The 23,816-nt window shown below is 39.1% G+C and overlaps 1 protein-coding gene across 1 annotated transcript in view; it reads right to left on the minus strand.

Moving 5' to 3' along the window:
- LOC140924267 (uncharacterized) overlaps positions 1–19,825 on the minus strand; it is an 87,103-nt gene extending 67,278 nt beyond the window's left edge. Inside the window, exons 1-4 of the mRNA XM_073374303.1 lie at positions 19,680–19,825; positions 13,793–14,018; positions 8,718–8,918; positions 6,539–6,766 (exon numbers count right to left, since the gene is read on the minus strand). Coding sequence (XP_073230404.1) covers positions 6,539–6,766; positions 8,718–8,918; positions 13,793–14,018; positions 19,680–19,714 — 690 coding nt within the window. The 5' untranslated portion in view covers positions 19,715–19,825. The remainder of the gene's footprint in view (positions 1–6,538; positions 6,767–8,717; positions 8,919–13,792; positions 14,019–19,679) is intronic.
- Positions 19,826–23,816: the final 3,991 nt, after the last annotated feature.

The raw sequence follows: 23,816 nt of genomic DNA on the forward strand, positions 1-23,816 counted from the left end.
ACGCCCAGCTACACCAGCAAGTGCAATCTAGTTTCGGGGCTGTCTGCTTTTCCGCCCCCTTTTAAGCCGTTCGAACAGAAAACAATATAAGTTTGGAGAGATTTTAATCGACATCAAGACGTGGAAGGTTTAATACTTGGGTCTTGCATACAAGAAGAAGCTAAGCAAGATGCGTTCAATAAATTTGACAGTTAATCTTCCCTGATAACAAATGGATTGGGCAATGAAGTTTCTTCCGATGTACTGTTGCAAGCAAATGAGTCACTTCTTTGGCAAGCAAGGAATTCTTTGTCACGTAAGTGCGGTAATTATCAGTCAAGGGAGCCTGCAAACTGAGAATAACAAGTTTGAAGTGGAATGCTTTGTCCTTTAAGAACAGATGCACACACAATAGTTTCTCAGGTTTGTCTCCTATAGAGCATTTGCTACAAACTATCAAGGTTTAACATCATGCTAACAGAACTTTTTATCATTCTGATAACGCTGGCTGTTACCATAATGAGCCACTCCTTGTTAGCTTACCACAACTCGGAGCGAGAACTGGTCCGATCCGCAAACTGTAAAGGACATATGTGATCGTAAAACTGCACCTATGAAGGCTTATATTAGACACTGAGTGAACGAGAAACGTAACGTTACTACTGCCCAGGAATGAAGGAGGCATTCGTGTCAAATGGTGGGCTAAGGGGCTTCCGTGCAGCTGTGGTAGAGGCATGACACGTCAAAGGAAATAAACAAGGGCGGCAAGAGTCCAGGAATCAGTATGAGTAGTGGAAGGCCTACAACGTTAGTCCAGGTCGCCTGATACCGAAAGTCGATCTTCAAACTACATCACAAGGGGACGCTGGTTTGAAAATAATCCAGCCTTTCGAACCATCTACCAAGGAACGCGGCACACTGGGAGAAAGCGCAAGAAATCAGGCTGATATTTTTCATGTAGGGAAACAGGGTGCATTCTGACATATAGATCTCAGTCAGAGATAGACTCAAAGCACAAGACACAGGCAAACACAGAGAGTGCAAAGTATTAATGAGTCAAATGAGTCAATGAGTCATGAGTTAATGAGTCAGATCTGAAAAAACAAAAGTTTCGGTAGAAACAATAAAATTAAGCATTACTTTTACTTATTTTGTCGACTTCCTTCATTGCTGCCTGCACAAGGCGTATTTCTGACATGAAATCTCGACCTTGACCTGGGCAGCTGTTTGCTAGCAGTTCCCAGGCCCTGCCGCATAGCAGAAGCGAAAAATAAGCTAGCCTGAGTATCAGGCCTTCCTAAAGGGCTAGGGGAGAGGAGATCTTAGATGGGCGAGGGGGAAAGAGTTTCTCTCCTTCAGCTCTCTCCCTTTTTCGCTTCCATCTTTTCCCCTTTTCCCCAGAAACGCCTGATACTCAGGCTAAAAATAAGCCAGCCTAAATGTTGTGAGTGCTTCGGAAGTAAGTGTTTAATTCCCTTTCAACACAGCGCTTATAGCACATTGAGATAAACCTATTATGGAATTTCTTAGCGCTCAAAGACACAAATCCGGGAACAGTCGTTCTTTGATATTCGGTGTGTTGATGTTTGGGCCCGGTTTGAAGTACAAAATCGGTCATGAGTGCGAAGGAAAGTTCCACTGTTATATCTGGATCGGTATGTTACTCATTAGTTTGTCATGCTATAAATGGTATAAAGGTAAGTATTACGGGAAGTATTCATTAAGTTTTAGCGAGGAATCTTATCAAGGGGAATACAATTTTCTTTCATCCTGTGGATCGCTGTCGGTCATCAGGAACACAATGAAGATGATCCAGGACACTAAGCGTCCGTTCCAGCAATCAATAGCAGAGTTGTTTTCAGTTGATAATCTTGCCAATGTAGTTTGCCACTTGTTCCAATCAGTTTTACTTGCCTCAAAAGGTGAATGATGCTACAAGGCGAACAAACTGAATTGTAATTTGCCCGAGGAGGGGTATGAAACAGCGAGTCGAACAGTTGTACACAGTCAGTGTTTATATTAGAAACATACAGTGTACGAATAATTATTATTGAGGTATTTACTGTATACCCATTGTCATTTTAAATAGCTTTCAAGGCTCGTTGATTGATTAAAATCATCGGGCATTCATTGTTTGCATCATGTTTGTGTTTACTTACATTAGCTCGCCGTTTAAAACTCTTGCATCAACTAATATGCACATCCTTGGGGCAGCACTTCACTTCTGGTATGGAAACTCTAGTAGTATGGATTGTCTGATGGTTTAAATGGTTCTTGAAGGGTGTCTGCGAAGGCTATTTTTCGGGACATGCACGCAGGGCCTGGGATACTGCTAACAAAAAACCCAGGTTGAGATTTCATGTCAGAAATAGGCCTTGCATATGTGCAGGCAGCAATGAAGCAGGTAGACAAATTAAGTAAAAGCAATTGCTTTTATTGTTTCTACCGAAACTTTATTTTTTCAGATCTGACTCATTGACTCATTGACTCATGACTCATTGACTCATTTGACTCATAAAACATCCGTTCTCAAACACAGACGATACTGGGATACTGCTAACAAAAAACCCAGGTTGAGATTTCATGTCAGAAATAGGTCTTGCATATGTGCAGGCAGCAATGAAGCAGGTAGACAAATTAAGTAAAAGCAATTGCTTTTATTGTTTCTACCGAAACTTTATTTTTTCAGATCTGACTCATTGACTCATTGACTCATGACTCATTGACTCATTTGACTCATAAAACATCCGTTCTCAAACACAGACGACAGCCAGAGTCAGAATAAATTTCAACAAGGTACGATACAAATAAGCAAACCAAGTAAAAGGAGTTTCATTTGACCTCCACAGCAAAAGCAGAAGTACTATATCAGCTGAACAGTACAGTGGCTCATCCCGAGAGATATTCAATGTTAGACATATTAATAATAGTATGGTATTTATTTATGTAGCGCTAAAACCATATACATATTCTAAAGTGCTAACTAGACTCGTCAAAAGGCGAATTCACTGGGCTGCTTCTGCTTACACTAGACAGAAATATTGTATTGTATAAAAACGAGAAGTTTACTAACACAGACTGCCAACTGCCCATTGATCCCGAACCACGGGCCTCATTGGTTACAGTGAGACGATCCTAACTTGTGGTCTACAGTCTACATGAAAACCGTATTCATGTTAAACGCATTATTTGTTTCCACAAGATAAAAGATATTGAGTTTTAATAGTTTTTCCTTGGTATTTTTCTCTAACTTCCAAAAGAATAGAATCCTTTGCATTTTGTAACCTAAAAACGTTTAAAGATTTCTCGCTCACATGTTGCTTTCATCGGCAGGCACTTTAAGCAATCTAAATAGATGAAACGATCGATAACATACTTTTTTTACCGTGATACTAATATGAGTTAAAAATTCGCTCGAGTTGCTGTTTGTCTCACCCATGGACTAACTTTTCTTCATGGCAGAAAATTATGCCGCTTTATAACTCCTCCGAACTTTTTGTGCCATCTGAACGAAACGCACTATGTGCCCTTGTTTACTTCTGATCGCGTATGCACGAACTCTCTCTTTTCAAGCGATTCATCTCAACGCACAATAATTGACCCTTATGTTAATTAAAACCCTACGGTTCATTCTTTTCTAATACTGTTTTTGCCCCTCACATTTACAGTGTTCGTTCGTATTCAATAAAGGTCGTGTAAGTCATGTGTATTATGTTTTGAGATAAATCGATTACAGGCTTTTTTAAGTTCCCATTTTGCCGTCGGCGTCAGTTAACTTCTCCATAAAGTGGTAAGCATGGCAAGAAACATCACGCGAGTAAGGTGTTTTGAAACTCCCTAATGCTGACATCAATATTATCGTGCTTGCTGAATCGGCAAACACAGAATTGAGGAGAAGCATATTAACAAATGATAACAAGACCATGTACAAAGTTAATGAAAAAAGCTTAGCAAGATACAGATGCAAACACAAGCAAAAAACCTGGGCTATACTTGAAAACAACTGTATGCTCTACTCAGTCAAAACACCTTGTCAGTAATAGCTCCTATTTTCCTCAAGCTGGTCTTTTAAGCTTGTGTGCGAAATTCTCAAAGTTCCTATTTTTGTCAGTGTCTTTTTTATCCTTATCCGAAATTTAGACCCCCAAAGTAGAGTGTGCTGCATTAAGAAGAAGGAAATATTAAAATGAAAAGTCTTCTAACAGGGCAAAGCTGTCACTTCGCTCGCTCAAGGACGTCCATTTCATAACATCAGGGTCCGTGCAAGGGAAAATCCTTTGAAACTCACTCACCCCCGGGTGTACGTTTTTCTGCGGATACGAAATTATACTCTGGGCTTGTCCCACAGGCAGTCCAGTACTAAAAGCTGACAAACACTAACAGGTGTATTCCTAAATAGGCCTGTTGTTGACTGTCGCACAGGTTGTCGAAACGTCATTCACTGTCAACCACAGTCACATTCAAGACTGCACAGGTCTACACTCACCCGAACGATCATATTCCATTAATTTTTGACAAATAAAAACATATAATTTTGGATAAAGGATACAAACAGCTGAAAGAAATCACTTAGCATGTCCTGTTGCTTTAAAAATCCCGGCAGGAAACCGAGTTCTTATTTTTGCCGATTTTAGCTGACTAACATGCTCAGTCTTCCAAAAGGATTCGTAGGTCCCAATCTAAATCTTACTGAATATTTTACAAACACATATAAAATTGGCGAATCCCCTGGAGTCACAAGAGTCGAAAATTTCTACTTTGTTTAATCTATCTCATTCCCTTTCCAAATCAATATGCACGGATTTTATATGACTTGTTTGGACGTAAATAAAACAAAAACACACGCAAACTATATTTTATGTTCAATAACATTTAGCTGTAAATCATCCAGAAAACATCGCATGTGAAACTCGATCAAGGTAAAAGTAATGTTTACATTTTGCGGTAAATGTTGCTAATAAACACGTGCAAAAGCTGCAGCGTATATTAATTTTGTGCAAACCAACTTTTAAACTTTGTTAGGCTCAACGAAACAGCAGACTGAGAACAGATTTATCGATAACACGCAAGCACTCGAACAAACGTGTTCGCCAAGCCTGTTTGGTACGTAAAAAATGGAGGGCAATTGCATTTTATTTTTGCCGATTTGGGCGGACTTACGTGGTCAATCTTGCAAAAGGATTCGGAGGTCCCAATGCAAATCTTACTGAATATTCAACAGTAATTAATGGACTGTGCCAAAACCAATTTGATTTGAAATTTTATCTGCGCAGTTGTGCGAAAATGTAATTTGAAGAGAAGGCTTAAAATTGCGCACTCGCCAAAGACATTACTAACAATCCAGAATCATTCATCACGTGAATACAATTTGATCGAATCTCAGATGATCTACATAAATAAAAAACGCTGAAAACTGGCAAGAGGTAGGCAAAATAACTTGCACAAGTTATCCCAAATTTGACACGGTATTCTTATGCAAATTAGCCAAAGACAAAGAGGTGGTCAAAGTCGCATGAAAAAAGCCAATCTGTTTAATGAGGGAATATTTTAATGATATCCGAAAGGTAATCTGTGGTAGAAATTTGAAAGTAATCGGCCAACCTCGACCCGTGGGCCCCGTCCAGTTACTAGTGGCTTCATACACTGTTAAATCAAACGCTGTGAATATGAAATGTTGTTAAGGAAATGTTGGTCCATTGAAAAGTGGTTAGTGGAGAGATGTACGCTTTTTCTGTTTATTTTTTATTTTTGTTAAATGGCTTTATTTTCTTCGTTTAATTGATATATATTATACCAGGCGGTTTGCATATGTATGAGGATTTAAAAATTCACAGAAGCACTAAAGCAATACATACAGGATAATATTTATCACTATTAACATTTTTCCTTATGACTTGTTAACGCAAATACACTCACTGTCTCCTCCCGAGGGAAACAGTTGGTTTTGTTTTCTTGAGAGTCATTTATTCTAGTGTTTTTTATAGAAAAAAGTCATGTATAAACTGTTTTGGTATCAAATCAACCAACAAAGAAAACCCTAAGAAAACTCTACCTCCCTTTATTTTGAGAGCAGACGGACAAGGAAAACAACCATGCCAGCAACAGCTCATTCCATTCCTTTTTATTGAAAATATAAAATAAATCATATGTGTGAACTGCGCATAAAAATACGAAACCCTCGCATGCAGTTAATTGAACCTAAGAGGTTGAAAGAGAACCTGGCAAAATTCAGGTGGGAATCGAACCCTGAACTTTGCGACGATCGGACGGAACACTCTACCCAAATGAGCTGATCAAGCCACCTGGGGAGCGGGTCATTTGTTATAGATGATCGTTTCCCGGTCAAGTTAATTTTCAAGAGAGCAACTGTTGATGAATTACAAGCATCCCTCGTGGAATATAATTCATCAATTATTGCCCACATCACCCGATCCTGAAACAGCTAATGAGAGTGAGACATTGACCGATATATCCACAAGCTATGTAACAATCTAAATTATTCCTTGTGTTGGTAAAAAGCATGAATTATAGAATCATTAAAACTTACTGATTTACTTACAATTTTTTCTTTGATTCGCACTTTAGCTTGTACTCTTTGTTCTGGTGTTCCTCTGACAATGAACACTCCGTTGTCTTTACCAACCAGTTTTGTTCCAGTATGAGTGCTGATATCTTTGAGGTTTTTTCCCTTTTTGCCAAACACCAAACCTATGTATTTTTCTGGAATTTCCACAAGCTCACCAGACGAAACTTCCCCAGCTTTCAAGTTTCTATCCTGAACAGCTTGCTGTAATAAAGTGCATTTCTTTACTAGGAATATAAATGTGACAGGAAGATTTAAGGTCTACTCGGTAATGCACACTAGATGCTACAATAATTGGTGAAACAAAAGCGGTTGCTGCATGCGTGACAGTACTTTCAGTTGGCATTTACCCTTAAAAAGCGTTTTAATAAATATGGCGGAAAGTCTGAGCAGTAAAACAACAAAAATAAAACGTTCACAGTAATAGTTGAGATAAAAAAATAGACCTCTATTAGCTAATAGTCATACCAGTGTCAGTATTTTAAGGGCGGCTAAGGTGTCACACCCAGGTCTACTCTGCTTTCTGTCCGCTAACACTCAGAGAATCAATGGGTAATGGCAAGGGAAGCATTTCTTAATATTTAACAAAATACGTTAACCTAATCAACAACTCTTACTTTGTATGTCTATTTGATCACGTTTTTAAGAATATAGCTTCCTTGTGTCCTTGCCAGGAGGGCGAACAATTGTTTTGCAGGGTGCAAGCCTATGACAATTACCATTATTTTCACTGCCACACTCCACTCAAAATTAAAATTCACTTGGTCGCATATTTTCGTCAAGGAAACTACACAAACAGCGCCGTTACCTTACATGGAATACTGCAGGGAAGTGGAAACATGCAGGGCCTTACACGCAGGGCTAACATGTAGGGAAAAAAATCGAAGATACTGTCGTTATGGAGATGACAGGGACCGCGGAGCAAGGTGAAAAGTGGCAGGGCTGACAATTGAAAATAATTTTTTCATATTGAAAATCGAAAAAAGGAATAAAATCATAGTATTTGATTTGTCTCTGTCGCGTGACTTTGCATACTTTATCCAGTGTATTTGTTGCTCTTTATAGGTCGGCCAACGTACACGGTCATTTCAGATTCAATGCAAGAAAAGACGCGATTACAATTTTAGTATAGAAAATACTACACTGAAGTGATCTGAAAAACTTCTAACTATGGCCGTTCACTGTTCAAGTAATGTAATTCTTCTTGCCGTCGAATATTTCATTGATTCGAAAGGAGAAACTGACAAAAGATAAAACTTTTATCAACTCAAAACAACTACTCACCTTCGTTTGGCTTGAAAAAGCTAGTAATTTTCTTCATTTCGTCTGATAAAACTGATAAAAAACTCTGCCGGAGCTGGAAGTACAAAACACGCTGCCGAAAGAAGCGAAGGGGTGGCCAAGGCATGGCGTTTGATCAAGGGGCAAGTCGGCCTCAGAGCACAATTACCGCGAAAAGCACAGGAGCCCCACAAAATGCCTGGCGTTTGAAATTAAAGAAAATACAGAGAATATAGCGGAATATAGACGGAAAAAAAACTTGTTTCAAGTCTTTTTTTTATTTTAATTATTTTTCTTTTTAGCGCAAAAAGTGGGGGTGGGGGCGCAAAAAAGTGGTGGGGCCGCGGCCCTACCAGCCCCTCCCCCTCCGCGGTCCCTGGATGAGGATATTGAAACTGTAAGAAACACAAATTTGGCACCGACAGTAAGTTTAAGTTACTGTAAGTATATTTCAGCCAATAATTAAGTCACTTCTTGTACATTCAAGGCCAACCGTCCCATATTTTGTTTTTTGTTTTTGTTTGTTCGTTTTTTTTTTCTTTTTCAATATCCACACCTTCCAAAACTTCATATATTTCAACGGTTGCGTAGCTGTGAAATTGATGTTGACAATTCATGGGTTAAGATGACTCAACAAATTGGCCTGCTCCCAATGTATGGGTCTTCATAAATCAGTTGGTAGAGCACCGCAGCGCTAACGCAGAGGCCATGGGTTAGAATCCCGTGAAAGTCCCGAAAATTTTTTCGGGTTAATTTGCAATTGCTTAAATTGCAATTACCACTGCGACGATCATATCTTCATTTAAATTTGTATTTCCGCAGTTCACAGTCTTCATTCCAAAAGTTGTTTCACATTTGTAATTTATAAACTTACCACTTTTTCTAAGATGAGCTGCCTGGCGCGTGCTCGTTGCTCTTGGTTACCACTGATTGTAAACCCTTCCTCCTCCATGGTCTGGGAAACTCTTGCTCCAGACTTTTGACTGATTTCTTTTATCACAACGCCACCAGTTCCAATCACGTACCGCTTCAAGTTTCTTGGCACCCCAACAAATTCACTCTTTTGCCTTTGCTCCTTACCAGTAAATAAAAAGTAAATTACCATTCTGCCCGGCGTCGACAAAACCTGCATCAGATCGACCGCTATAACCGTATCCCTAACCATTTGTAATTTTATGACTTACGGAGGTTTATCCGATCCAGGTTTTGTTGTTGTCGTCTACGGGTGCCAGTGTTTTAACAAATCAGAGCTGGCGGCCAAGGTGACCTGCACTTTAGATGACGTGACAGGTCCTTTCATTATATTTTTAAAAAATGGATCATTATATCATGCAATTATAGAGTTTTGATTGGCTAAGCGATCACGTGATATAAAAAACTGAATCAACGGATAATGCAGTTCTTGAGTTTGATTGGCTTAGCCATCATAGTATATAAGCCATTAACCATGCTCTACAAATATGTTAAGTTTACGCGTCAGTTCAAGATTAGAAGCATGCTGAAGTTCTTTTTGGCGGAGGGAAGAAATGGCGACCGGAAAAAATTCTTAGACTGCTAGAAACGCAATTTCGTCGGAAAATACAACAAAAGACCCAAAAGTATAAACAGTATGACATGATGATTCTTTGAAAATACATGAAAAATATCTCGACCGGGAACGAAAGAAGTCAAGCGTGTTTGGTAAATTTCTTGGCGATCACGAAGCCACACGCCGAAGTATATCTCCACCCTGTTCATCCGACAAACAGAATATATACCACAAGCGACGACAGTCGAACCTCCATGTAAGACCACCTCTCGTAAGAAAGCACCTCCCTATAAGCGACAACTTACCTTAAACTCCTCGCCAATTCATGAGCTTAGGATAGGTACCTCAAGCAAAACTAAAGCAATATGTAAAAGCACTGCAATTTAAAGGAGCCACCGGCACCCCCGTAGAACACGTGCTTGAGAGAGTAAAGTCGCTGGTCGCATCGGCTCAAGTGGAACCTTACCTAAAATAAATTTAGCTACATAAAAACAACATTTTTCCAGTTAAATCACTACAGTTGGAACCTCTCGTAACCGCAACCACTTTTTAGGATGACGGTTTTAGAATTTTTCATTGTTCTTAACCTCTTGTAAGCGACCACTTGACGCATGGTTTAAGTCTATGTTCGCTGTATGTGCAACACTAATCAGAGTATACGATAAACTTTTAGTGACAATATCGAACTACAGATATTGTTCCTAAGAAATTTCATGCAATTAATTCTTCCACAACGTCTGTGTCTGAAGCTCTTCTCGGAAGAGACCCCCTATGGTTCGCCTCTCGGAAGCGACTACCTCCCTTAAGCAACAACTGAATCTTCGCATTTTGGACGGCTATTTACAGCTGGAAGTAGCTGCAAGTAAAGGCTATGAACCCATCCACTACGCAATTCCAGCATCTATAGATTCTGTTCTCAAACAGCAAAGCTTCAAACAACTTCATGACAAGCTTTGCACGAGCTCTCTGCATGGCGACCGCGTGAATAGCTTCGTTCAATTACTGCACCAGATATCAAAATTTACAATAATTTCGATGGTTGCATTGAAAAATTCTCTTTGTTAACATTATCTGCGATTTTTTTTCGCTGTCAAGCAGAGTAAAGAGCGAGAATCCTGATGAGTTGTTAGGTGCTCACCGTAATTTTTTTTTTTCATTGTTTTCTCGTTGACGAAATGTGACAGTTTTGATAGATGTGTGACAAATGAGAACCGGAAGCCCCTTGTCTCTTCCGGTTTGCCTTAGAAAAGTCGGGAAGATTTATTGATGTCTTCTGGACGTCGGTTTTTCAGTAACAAAACAGTTATACCTGTATTTCAACGCATGTCAACAAACTTGAAGAGTTCCACTCATTTAGATGTATTAAATCAATTTTTATACCTAACTCCATCCGTATTGAGACTGATATCATAAGTTTAAATGGATTACAACAATTACGAAAGAGTTCAGCACTCAATTCTTGTCAGTCCTATTCCGGGTTTCGTTGCTGTCTTCGTAAAAGTCTTCGGTAAGGTTGTTGTCGATGGTAGATTCCCCGATTCATTTAACAGAAGCTTAAAAGCATTTGAAACTACTACATTTTCCCTACACTTTTGATAGTTAACTTTGTAAACAGTGAGGCATTGATAACGTAGCTCTTACAATAAAAATTTAGGATACACAGGTCCAACGTTCTATGTGGGGGGAGGGGTTGTGCATGTGTGGTTTAAAAAAAGCGCCACAATTGTAATTCTAAAATCGAACTTTATCGTTTCAGTTAATACAGTGGTTAATCAAGTGTCCATTTTTCCCTGAAACTACATTTTCACCCTTTCTCTGGTTTGTTTATCTCGAAATCTCGCCTCTTTCCCAACATGATGAAGGCTGTGAAAAAAATTGCCTTCTGCAGTAATTTAAGCTTTCTTCACCGGTAACTTCTCGTTAAGAAATATATACACACGCTTCAACTATATAAATTTTAATTTAATTTAATGATGAAAACTCTATCTTTTAGTTATACAAAGGAAAAGAATCACAGCAATCAGTTTGAATTCCTATTTTTTCCCCCTTATTTTGTTGGTACACTGTTTGTTTACATTTCATTATGTAAATAATTGTAAGATTTGGGCGTTTGTAAAGAAACTCTAGCCTTACTCCCCCGCCCCGAAATGAAATGTCAGGGGCACCCAACGAGAATAACATAAACATAGCATTGTTGAACGTATGTTAGTATTTAAACGGTAGATAAAGACATTTTTTTATCCCCTAAAAATTTTTCACTTGTTCGGATTTCCTAGCAGAAAGTCTAGTGATCCGAAAATTATAGGGATCAAAACTTACCTTTTCGAAAATTTCAGCCAGAGAAAAGGCTCCCGAAAATCTGGGTGACCTTTTTAGGGTAAAAATCCGTTAAAAATGGGCAATTATACCATTTTTTAGATGCTCGAAAATCCTAGGAGAGGCAGGCAAGCAAGAAATTTTACAACAAATGTTCCGAAAATTCTAGATCTCAAATCGTCTTCCGAACAGATATTTTCCAAAAATTGACGTTGGGTGACCCTGAAATGCTATCAGTACTCCTTTCAAATAAATCCTCGCGGCTGTTTCAAACAAAATTGCAAATGATGCCATTTTGTGGATACTACATCTGTTGAAATGCTAATTTGTGCAAGATTTCATTCACAAAGAATGTTTATTGAGACCAGCTTCTACTCTGTGTTGAATCACATTCTTGTTTTTATGCATCCATCAGTCTTTGCTTGATTATTCTTTCCCATAGGGTTCTATGTACAACTTACATTAAGGGTTCATCTGAATACTGTAGAAAGCTCTCAATAGAAACCGTAATAACAGACAAATTCACCCATCCATTTGTGTCATGTTTGTTGTCGCATCCCAACTCAATTGGCTCCTTTAGCAGTAGCATATCGTTTTTGAGGTAACAGCATTATACGCACCCCTCTAACAAACTTCCTATCTTATGCTTTAACAGGGCTATGAGGGTGAAAAAAACATCGTCAGTTAGATTTATGGAGTTATGGCCACTCTCTGTTTTCATGCATCACTACTGTCATCAAATCTATATTCACAATAAGAAATCGATTGTGGAACACATGAGCTGTTATTCAAGAATCGCTTCAATGTAGTACCTGAGGGAAAATCTCTGTATCTTTTAGAGTTTAATAAAAATAAACGCATTTCCGTTAATTAGGGTACTGTGCATTTGTATTATCTGCACAGAGTGAGCTTATGAAATGCTCAAGTACGTATATGATCAGTTGTTGCTGTCTTAGACTGAAAGCACTCTTCATTTTCTCTAGAATTATATATATTTTTATATTTTTACGCGAAAACTATAAAAACATTGATTTCGTATGTTTGTGGCATATATTAACGCGTGCCTCCGCGATCAGTTTAAACAACACGCTAATAAATAAACCTTGCGTATAAAACCATTTTTCGCTCTTTTTAAAGCAGCTGATCATATTTCCTCTTTGATAAGTAAAACCATGTGTTGGAAATCAAGCCAAAGAAATTCGTTGCTTCGATAAAAATCAGGAACAGCAACTTTTGGTGTTGAGTCTCACAGCCTTTAAAAAGTCAAGAAAATCTACCGCTGAAAAATCTACAACTGAAAACCTGCGTAGAAAACGTCCAACTCTTGTCATGGAGAACATTTTTAGTGGGAAAGTATAGTATTTACTGAATTTTGCCCGAGTTTTTAATTTCCCGCCATCAGATTTGATGCACTCACGCATTTGTCGTTCAGCGGATTCACGCATACGCACGCAAATTGCCCTCTTGCTCTGAGCAAGAAAACCATCTAAACAAGCAGAGGGCTGGCAGCCGTTTCGTTAGCCTCGCCTGCAGGTTAGGTGGATGGTAACCTCTACCCGCCGTTTCAAACCATTTTTAGAAAGATATTTTTCTTTGGATTTCTTTCCAATTCTCGACAGATCATCTACGGTAAGAAAATACAACAATAACAACAACGTAACGGCAGAAGAAAATTTTCTTATTTAAATTTTCCTGCTTAAGTAAAGTGAGATCCCACCAACTACCAGGTCAAGTGAGGCCACTTGAAGAGAATACAGAGCTCTTTGTTAAGGAATGTTAACATTTGAGTCAGTTTATTTCACAGACAACATGCATTTCAAGGGTCATTTATTCATGATAATATTTAATAAACAAACAGACATGCACGGCGGTCATATCATGTAATGACTAGTGTCGATTTTCAAAATTACGTTGGAAATCGTGTCTCTGCAATAAATTTGGTTAACAGCACATTGGTATTTCCGACAAGAGTAATCACTATATAAAAGTTGACAAAGCGGGGGTGAGTTTCATTTCAGTAAAATAAAAATGTGTAGAAAAGTTGAAAGATTTTCGCGCCACAGTCTTTCATTCAAGAATTTTCACATTTTTCTGTGCCTACTTACCACTTTTTGCAAGATAAGCTTTTTAGCACATTCTCTTTGCTCTTGATTACCACTGATTGTAAACCCTTCCTCCTCCTTGCTCTGTGTACTAACTCTTGCTCCGGACTTATCCATGATTTCGTGTATCACACAGCCACTCCTTCCGATGACGTACCTCTTCAAATCTCTTGCGACTTCAACAAACTCACTCTTCTGACTTGTCTCCATGAAATCAGTGTAAGGTAAGCTGAAAAGCCAGAACACAAAAGTCTTTTTTCAAAAGAGGCATTTTACCTAAAGGTTTTTTTAGTTCAGCAAAGTTAAAGCTATTCATAGAGTAACTGATGATTTCAGTGGAAGTACAAACATAAAACACTTTTTAAAAATCCACAATATTTTCAGCTTTAATGACGGGTGATGGTCTGATGTTATGCGTTACATATAATATGTAGCGTGATGTTCATCACTTCTTAACGAGCAAGTAACAATTCTCTTACGTATTCTTAGTGCTTTAAGTATTCACGTGGCTCTCTAATATAGGGGATCGTTTACTTTTTTAATTACCTGCCGAAAAAACTATTATCCAGCACATCGTTTTGTTTATAACAGCTTTTTATTACAAATGTGATAAAAGTACATCCTCTCAATTCTTAAGCCCCATAAACTACATTATTATTCATTTAAAATATATCCCCGTTTCTGATTGGCTAAAACCACACGCATAATTCACCATAACCGGCTACTGTTGACCAAATTTGGCAAGAATTTTGTCGTATTGAACCGATGACGTCAAAATGACGTCAAAAGTGCAGCCTGGTTGCAGGTTATTAAACCGTCAACCGAGAAAACCTGGGGACAAGGTACACTTATTTTGGCAGTGTGAACAAAATGGCTAGACAGTTGGCGGAACATTTTACTCGTTTCGCGGCGAAATAGTCTATAAACATGGCAAGAGCAGCATGAAGACGGACGACATCTGCTATTTGGAGTATATTTGCAGACTCCTCGATCTGCAGAATTCTTCATATCCTACTCAGCCTCATTCAATAATTGCTAAATAATGACATCCCGTTTTTAGTCTTGTGCAAGAAGTGAGTTTAGAGTTTTTTTTTTTTTTTAAATAATGCAATTATGTCTAGCAATTGTGTTGATAGGAGATGCATCATCAGATGGAGGTCCTGTTCCATTTAATAGATTCCAACGAAATTAATAAATCATTGAAAGTGATATGAAAAAAGCGTTCACTTGTGCTGGAATGTACACCCGGGATGGAGAAATGTGATAACAGTGTAAAATAAAACAGAGATTCAGAAAATTCTTAAACTAAAAATATTCATGTTTAAAACCCTCAAAAAAGAACATTGCAGACACCTTGAAGTGACTGAATTTAAGGAAGTGGATACAAGGCAACTCATGTGACACCTAGACCAGGTAAAGCTTTAGCAACTACCAAAATGACTTAATTTGTGTTATTACTACTCTAAAATGGTTGAGGACTTTATGGACGTCTATTATGAGGAGGGAGACAAACATTAACGGAGAATTGCAATGCCTTGGTGGGGCACATATGAGGAACCTCATCCAGACTGGTCCAATGGTAAAACAACATTACAGGACACAGAAGTAATGACTGGCATTAAAAATAATAACAACAAATAATACAACATTTTTTGGCAGAAATAAAGTTATCCTCCTCAGATCCAGAAAGTGTTTCAGAATTTGCTCCCAAGTTTGTTACAAAACCAAAGCTGGTTTACTCAAGGTGGCTTGATTGGACTTTTTAGGGTCGATGCCTCTCAAGATTGACCATTAACTACGTCGCCATTAACAAGATATGGAAAAAAGATTGCCACATTTTTATCAGACAAAGATAAAAGTTGGTTATCAGCACTGTTGACATTGGAGTCGTCATGGCAACGACATGACATCATTATCTATTTCACTTGTAGCCGTATTTCTTGGAACTGGGAGTTTTGTTCCACAATCGCTGACGGGAGCTTGCTCCTCCAATATTTGCCTCAATGTTCGAGACGTTTGAACAAATTCTATGAGAGCGTTTTCGAGATACTTTGGGATGACGTTTTTATGGTTAGAAATACAGTAATAACTGGAAAATCTTGTTTCTCGGCCATCATCTTTAGAAAATGAAGAGCTTATGAAATGCAATTCCGCCTCATAGTTGTTTCGATCATTTTAAACACGTGTGTTAAAGATCATGGGGAAAGCTTGAGCCGATTAACAGAAAGAAGGATTTGATTATCACGCGTTGAGGTGCTGTTTCCGGCGTTTTTGTAAATATTTTGGTGTAATTTAATAAATGAGCGAATAATTTGGAAACTCCATGCGGATTCGTTTGCGAACGCGAGGAAAGTTGATGTTAGCGAATATCGGGTTAAAAATGAGGGCAGTCTGAGACTCCGACATCGAAAACCAATTTTCTAATTTTTCTCACAATGATAGGCTTCTGGCGGGAGCAATCTACATTAGGTTTCTTAGCTACCTAAAAGCTGTCTATGAACAAAAAATGAAAGAAATTTATTTTTCAACTCTTGCCACGAAATTAAGATTTCGGTCGATTTTTTCTGACTGTCGCTCTGAAAACTTGTAACGCAATAAAATAAGGATTCAAATGCGCTACTTTTTTGCCACAAACTTCGTGTTTACAAGTGAGACAAAACAGCCAAAAATAAATAAATAAATAAATAAATAAATAATGATTTGGAGGTAGCACATCCACAAAGTGGTTCTTCGTCTACCTGATTCCTGGTCGAATTGGAATTTGGAAAAGCTGGTTTCTGAGGAGAGGGGAAAACCGGAGTACCCGGAGAAAAACCTCTCGGAGCAAAGGAGAGAAACAACAACAAACTCAACCCACATATGGCGTCGACGCCGGGATTTGAACCCGGGCCACACTGGTGGGAGGCAAGCGCTCTCACCACTGCGCCATCCCTTGCTCCCGGCAAAAAAAAAAACGACTAAATCGATGTGAATCCACACCAAAAAACACAGGAATACATCAAAGGTAAGTCTCCTTTATTTAATTTATAAAAAAAATAATTAAGAATAATGATATTAAGCGTTCGCAGACCTCAGTATTTTATTTCTCATACAAAGTCTCAACGGTTGCTTGTAACGCGACACCGACTCTCTTTTACATAACACACTCGTAACGTGAGCTTGGGATGCCTGTGGTGTGAAGCCAACAATTGACTTCAAGTTTAGTTTTCACATGAAGAGCAGTAACAAACACAGCTGCAAACAATGCACTTGAAATATGTAGAAATGACAATGTTAGATATTGTTGTCCACGAAAACATGAAACTTGCAGGCAATACCACGGAATAATGAATGACTCTCCCTTGTAACTCGAAATTTCAAACAAAAAATTAGCGTTTCGTAGTCCTTATTTTATTGCGTTACAAGTTTTCAATGTGGCAGGAAAACTTGACATAGTCGTGATATGCACGTTCCGAAGCGTATTTAAAAGAAAACTCTCCAAAATCCTTGACATGCCAGTACGCGAGGTCGCGAGGAGTCGTTCAAGCTTTACTCGATCCTTTGACCTGATTAGCCGACATCAAAACAAGAGGTTTTATGACATAGAAATCGTTTGGCGGCTTGGGTCCACAGACGACACTTCGAGTGGACAGAAGCGACGACCAAAAATATGTCTGCGTTCGCAGGCTAGCGAACCCGCCGCGTTTGTTTCATTTCTTTTGTTTTTGTTTTTATTTTTATTTTTCATCCGGCGGCTGAAAAAAAGCTAAATATGCAGTGCCATACGCACTTAAGAACAAAAACAGACAATAAAAAAAGAAGAAAAAAAAAAACGAAAGAAAGAAGTAGGGGTCTTAAAGACAGCATATTCGCCGAGTTTCGAACCCCGCCCGACATGGCTTACCTTGAGTGGCGCTATTTAAAACCGAAGGAATGAGAAGGAAACATGGGTATACCACACAAGTATTTCTAGTTTATGCTGCCTGCTTGATTTGCTCAGGCAACGATCGGATTGGTGAAAATCGAAAGTAGCAAACCTTCGCGTCCAGCCGTCTTTCCGGGGATGAGCGCGGGCTCACTTCCCGTACAGCGGCTGGTAATGGGCTGTATATATACATTGCTTCTAGTTAATAACGTCAAACCACTATATGATGCTTACACCACGTCCTTACCCATGGAAAACCAACATAATTTAAAAAAGCACTGCTCTGAGAAAATAGCGAACTCTTCGAGACACCGCCACTAGTTTTCTCCGAGAAATGACATTTCGCAGGGAAACCAGGGGTGGCATTGCCAAGTGCCAGCTGTTCTCTCAGGTTAACAAAGATCCTGGGTAAAAAGACTGCGCTCCTGAGTCAGAGTCGGTAAAGGGGGGCGGGGGGTGTAGTGGAATACCAAAATACCAGAAATAAACCTTTCAATATACAAAAAATATGCCAAAACTCGTGTGAAATACCAAAATTAAGAAAACCACGGTATACGTTAGTATGTGTAATCAAATGGTGACGAGTGAAAGGCTCGGGAAATTATTAGGATTTGGACAAAACGCAAGTGAAATTATTCCCTAATTTCACGAGTATACCATTTGTTACCTATTAATATCATGGGTGACGAATTACGTTAGCAATGTTGGATTTTTGACATGTTTATCCTGGATCGTATCGATCGAGAACTCCACTCTGTCAAATGTTTAGACCTTAAATTTGGCCTATAAAGTTCAGAATTTTTCAGACTTTTTCGGCAAAATACCTGTTAGAATCCTTCTTAATGTTCTCTTGTGTGCTCAGGTTTTCTAAAGCGTCTTTTTGTGCCCTGACATCTTCATTCACGGCACTTTAACTTCGTCGCCATCTTGACACTGAGACGTACGGAAGGGTTGCCATGGTAATTTTGTAATTTCACATGTGAAATTACAAATTAGCGCTGAAATTTCGCGCCAAAATTAAGGAGTAATTCGTCACCTATGATATTATACCCAAAATTAGTCACGACTGAACACTTTATACCCAATTTTGAGCATAAAAATACTGTATACCTGAAATTGAATACCCCAATATACTGTACAAACATTAACCACAAAGGACTGCAAAGGACCGCAAAAGAATATGCGGAAGAACGTAGGATCTATAAAGACCTGATCAGCAAAAATGAAAAGAAGACATATTAAATTCTGCAAGCAGAATACTGCAATGCTGATCGTACTACGTGAAAATTAACTCTGCAAGACATCAACACGAGACCGAAAGAACTCAAAACAGAGCGGGATGTCTATGGCTACAATCCCGCTCTGTTTGTCATGTTGATGTCTTGCAGAGTTAATTTTCACGTAGTACGATCAGCATTGCAGTATTCTGCTTGCAGAATTGAACATGTCTTCCCAATATACTGTATACACCCAAACCCTGGCCGACCCTGCTGAGTATACAAAGCAGTCGAAAGCAAAGATTTTGAAAAAATTTGTAGCGAAACCTTAGTAACACAACTACACTACGCCATACTCACTACGCAAACATACTTCCCGCTAAGTATGAAAAGAAACCTTTAATTGTATATTCCTTGTTCAAAAAAGTGCCCGAACGCCGCACCAAAAGTTACAAATTCAAGTCCCACTATTGTGTAACAAGCCAGCCTTGTACTACGTACCACGCTGAGTGCGGAACGAAGTCGATGCCTTGAAGACATTTTAGCCGCTAGCTTTATCTGCAATCACAGACAGACTCAGCTGACTCAGGGACAAAATTATGTACATTAAAGCAAATAGCTATAGGCTCCTTACACTTACTAATGGTCGTTATCATGGCTAATTATATCACTGAAATGGGAAAGCTCGCATCGAGCTGTTGAAGCAAAATCTTGCCGACGTACTATTTAAAATTCAAGTGGTTGATGCATCGACCAAAGTATTACTTACCTGTCTTGCTGTCGATCATAACCGTTGCTGGCCATAATTTAATACCAGATGTAGTTAAGAACTATTGCTAAATTTGAGAAGGAAACGATTAAGAGGAGCAATAGTGAAGAGAAGTGCCGGAAAAAGTTACGTGAAGTACTTCCGTGATTGAAGAGATAGACGAACGGCCTTCGCTCGGACCACGTGACCCGAAACGCATGAGCAACGGGTAATGCGTCCATGTAAGACCCACCAGGCGTCCCGAATGCAGAAAATCATCTGTTGTATTTCACAAAACAACACACGTTTCACCGGTAGTTTTGAAAACGAAGAGCTCGAAAACGAAGACCGAAGCACGAAGCACCCAAATCTCGAAAACGAAGCACCCAAATCTCGAAAGCGAAGCACCCAAAACTCGGAAACGGAGCACCCAAGACTGGAAAACGAAGCAACCAGGACTCGAAAATGACCAAGACTCAAAAATGAAGCACCCAAATCTCGAAACCACTGTGGTTTGGGGGAGTACAACTTAAAAGTCTTGCATGACGCAAGCCAAACCAGGTGGAGGCAACGGATGCGTGACATCATGCGTCCGCACCTCCAAAGGTCCACCAATCCATTCCACGGTTTTATTTTAAGCCTACGAACTGTTTAACTGAACGTTTCTAGATAGGAAGTATTATTAGTCTCTCGATACTTGATACATCTTATCTTAATAAGCATTTTTTCGGTACACATGTTTGTTTATGACGACATATTGGGTATCTATGACACTGCGTGATGCCCATGGGACGAACCAGGCTCTAAAATAAAGGGAGCGAAAAAAAAAATGGAAAGTGAAGTTATTGGGGAGAAGGGAGAAGGCGGCCGGCGGGGCGAAGCCCGGAGAAACGCTTTTTATGCCGCCGATCCACCAAGGCTCATCATTCGTACGGGGATTTGCTGTAAAACTTGGGGTTCGCACTTAGTAATGTCCACCGATGACAGATTTCTACCGCAAGGTAGTGCGACCCATACCTTAGTCAGGGTAGCCTACATGTAGCCGAACCCACCGCCCGACAAAAGATAAAACCATATAAACTCTTTAAAATAATTTTCAGGTTTCCTGTTAAACTGTAAAATTCATCATGCACCTACTACCTGGAAGGAACTAATTCGAAAATCACTGTTTTCCTATTTTCAGGAGTATCACAGAAATCGCGAAAAAAATTAAGAGTTTATTTCGCTGTCACAAAATTACAGACGTTTGTATGGATCTTTAACCATGTTTCAAGAGTCATAACGTGATCCCTGTTCAACCTTAGAGCGCCAAACTTGGTCAAATACCCAATCTCAACATGACCTTTTATAAGGTGGTGTCAGTTTATCGATTAGTTTTAATCTGATACTCGCCCCGGTGCCCTATGCAACTCCGAAATGGCCAATAGTCAGGTCGACGAAAATGCATTTGCAAGACCTCGTAATTCTACTTGTATAGTATTCGTTTGTCGTGCTTGATTCCTGCTGGTGGTGACTTGAAAAGGGACTGTCTCGTGTTTTTATAGGACAGACAGGTTTCGAGTTTTGGGGGCTTCCCTTTCGAGTTTTGGGTGCTTCGTTTTCGAGATTTGGGTGCTTCGTGCTTCGGTCTTCGTTTTCGAGTGCTTCCTTTTCGAAACTACCACGTTTCACCACAGGGAGCCCACACAGTCTGTTTGTGTAACGGACTGCATTGTTATTTAATAGTTAATGTACTGGATTTACCGTCTTCTTCATCTGTAGCGGCATACCTTCAAAGTGTTTATGGATCAATGCCGAACTAAACGTTGTGTTGCCTTTCGGTAAATTGACGTCCTTTTGCCTCAGAAGTGGTATTTTGATCCACTTTGGAGGATTTTGAGTTCGCTGTTTAGTGTTCCTTCTATTAAGAGGAACAGTAAATCAGTAAACAGTGAACTCGAAATCCTTCAGAACGGCTCAAAATACCACTTCTGAGGCAAAAAGATGACAATTTACCAATGCTCAGCTCAGTTTATCCAACTTTAAACTTTTCATATTCAACTGCCATTCTCTTTCTTGTAAAAAGTGGACTTACACTGTAGCTTCTGTTGCCGTTTCATAATGGAATGAAAACAAAAGAACAAAATCAACAAACGAATTAGGGCAAATCGATCGCCAAAGCAATGTACGCAGAGAGTCCAAACGTACACTCCGGTCTCTCTCAGAATTGTGTGGAATGCTTGGCATAAAAAAAAATTGTAAGTACGAAGTCTGGAATTGAATGACAGTCATTCTGTGTGCTGAGTCAGGCTAGTAGGCGCACCTTTTCTTAAACTTGCTTTTATTATTACTTGCTGTTTTGGAAGTAATTATATACTCAAGTAACTTGGAAGTAACTTTTTCGCGTCAGCATGACTCCATGATAATTTCATTTTGGGTCAGAACAGAATATTCCGTGTCAATGACGCAAAAACGCAGCCTAGATTGAACACTGCTTAAGGCGATGTTACACGAGACGATTCGCAACGACGATTGGATCCTTGATACATTAAGAAGGTTTAACAACCTCAACGTGGTTGTTCGAAAAGTGGATAGATGGTAGGCACGAGACAAAATTTCTAATATTGTAAGAATGGATTATTTTAAGAAAAGTTGTTATAAAACCTTGGTAAAAAGAATGAAATGTTGAAAGAATACATAAATTGATCTAGTTGCAGCAAATGTAAAAGATGGGATTTGTATGACTGTGGATATGTAATTCTAATAACGCGCTTAAGCAGAATAATGAGACGGCGGAGATAAGTTAACTACATCAAAGCGCAAAGTTCCAATTTAGTCCTATACTGGATGGAAACATTGATTATCCATACGTATTTAAATATCACAATCCATTTGTTTTTGACTTGGTCTAATTAAAGACCAAGAATTTAGTCGCAAATTTAGACACGTTTTATTTATTTACAATTTGATAGGTAAACGTTTGATAAGGCACCATCGCTCATAGGCCTTGTACCTCAGAATCTCAGCTAGAATCGTTCGAACGTCTTGATCACTCCCTTACCATGATCGCTTGAATGATTCAAGCTAAGGTTCGAATGGTTCTAAGGGAAGCGATAGAGGAGCGGTGGCCCTCCTTGAACTAGTTTATGTGATCCATTGTCGAGGGTAAGATTAGGCGAAGTGCGGTGGTTTTGACGACCGTCTGGGGTGGCCACCAAACGGTTCATGTGAACCATTGCCGTTGGAATGGTATAGCGCATTGGGGTGGAATACTTTTACTACGTGTTACTAAGTTATGAGTTCTGTTTTTCACTGAAGTCTCCTAGTAGTTTCTCTGGTACGCAATCTTTTAAGCATTTTGTTTATAAAACTATGTGCACCACTCTGGTTAATACTTATGAGGTGGAACGATCTTACACTTGGACATTAGTGATGACCTGTCCCTGTCACAGGTCGAAGTGACCGTACCTACCGCATCCACTTTCTTGTACTTTGTTATTAACTTTTGTTGTTAACGTACATCACTAGGGTTTGAATTACTGTAATTTTTTTCAAGGGTAAATTAGCTATTTAACAGCACTGAAATTGAAATTGTAATTGTAAGTAACAACAGGACGGTGCTTTGCATTGGTCTAGGGTCCAGTTCGCACTTGCCCTTTGGGGATCAGCAGTTGTTTTTTAATTATTATTGTAACTATGACTAATTACTTTTATTTCTTTAATTATTCGTCTTCTTGTAAATCCTATCATGATTGTATTATTGCCCCAAGAAAGTATATATAAAAAAAAAGAATAAGCCCTCCCCAAAGGACGCAAGAGCACCACCGGGTAGGGATCGCCTATATTGAATTAAATTCAAGAAAGTTTTCTTTTTTTGAGAACACCTGGGAAGATGTTCTTGATTGTTGCGAAACTGTTATGGAAATCAGACAGGGAAGATCTCACCGTGGCACCAACTTGAGACCAGGTAGAGAAAGAAGGAAAAGGGGGTTCTTGAGGAAGCATCTTTGCGTGTAACACAGCCATCTCCCAAAATATACGTACTTAAATTCGCGTCAACCAAAGCGCCTAGAAATATGCCTGTAATAACAGTGATTATGCTCGAGCCTAAAATTCCTCCTCGGATAGAAAGCATGTTGCAAATAAATAGAGAATGGGAACTTGAATAATCTTAACAAA

The sequence above is a fragment of the Porites lutea genome, chromosome 14, assembly GCF_958299795.1.
Source record: "Porites lutea chromosome 14, jaPorLute2.1, whole genome shotgun sequence".
In the NCBI taxonomy this organism is placed as follows: Eukaryota; Metazoa; Cnidaria; class Anthozoa; order Scleractinia; family Poritidae; genus Porites; species Porites lutea.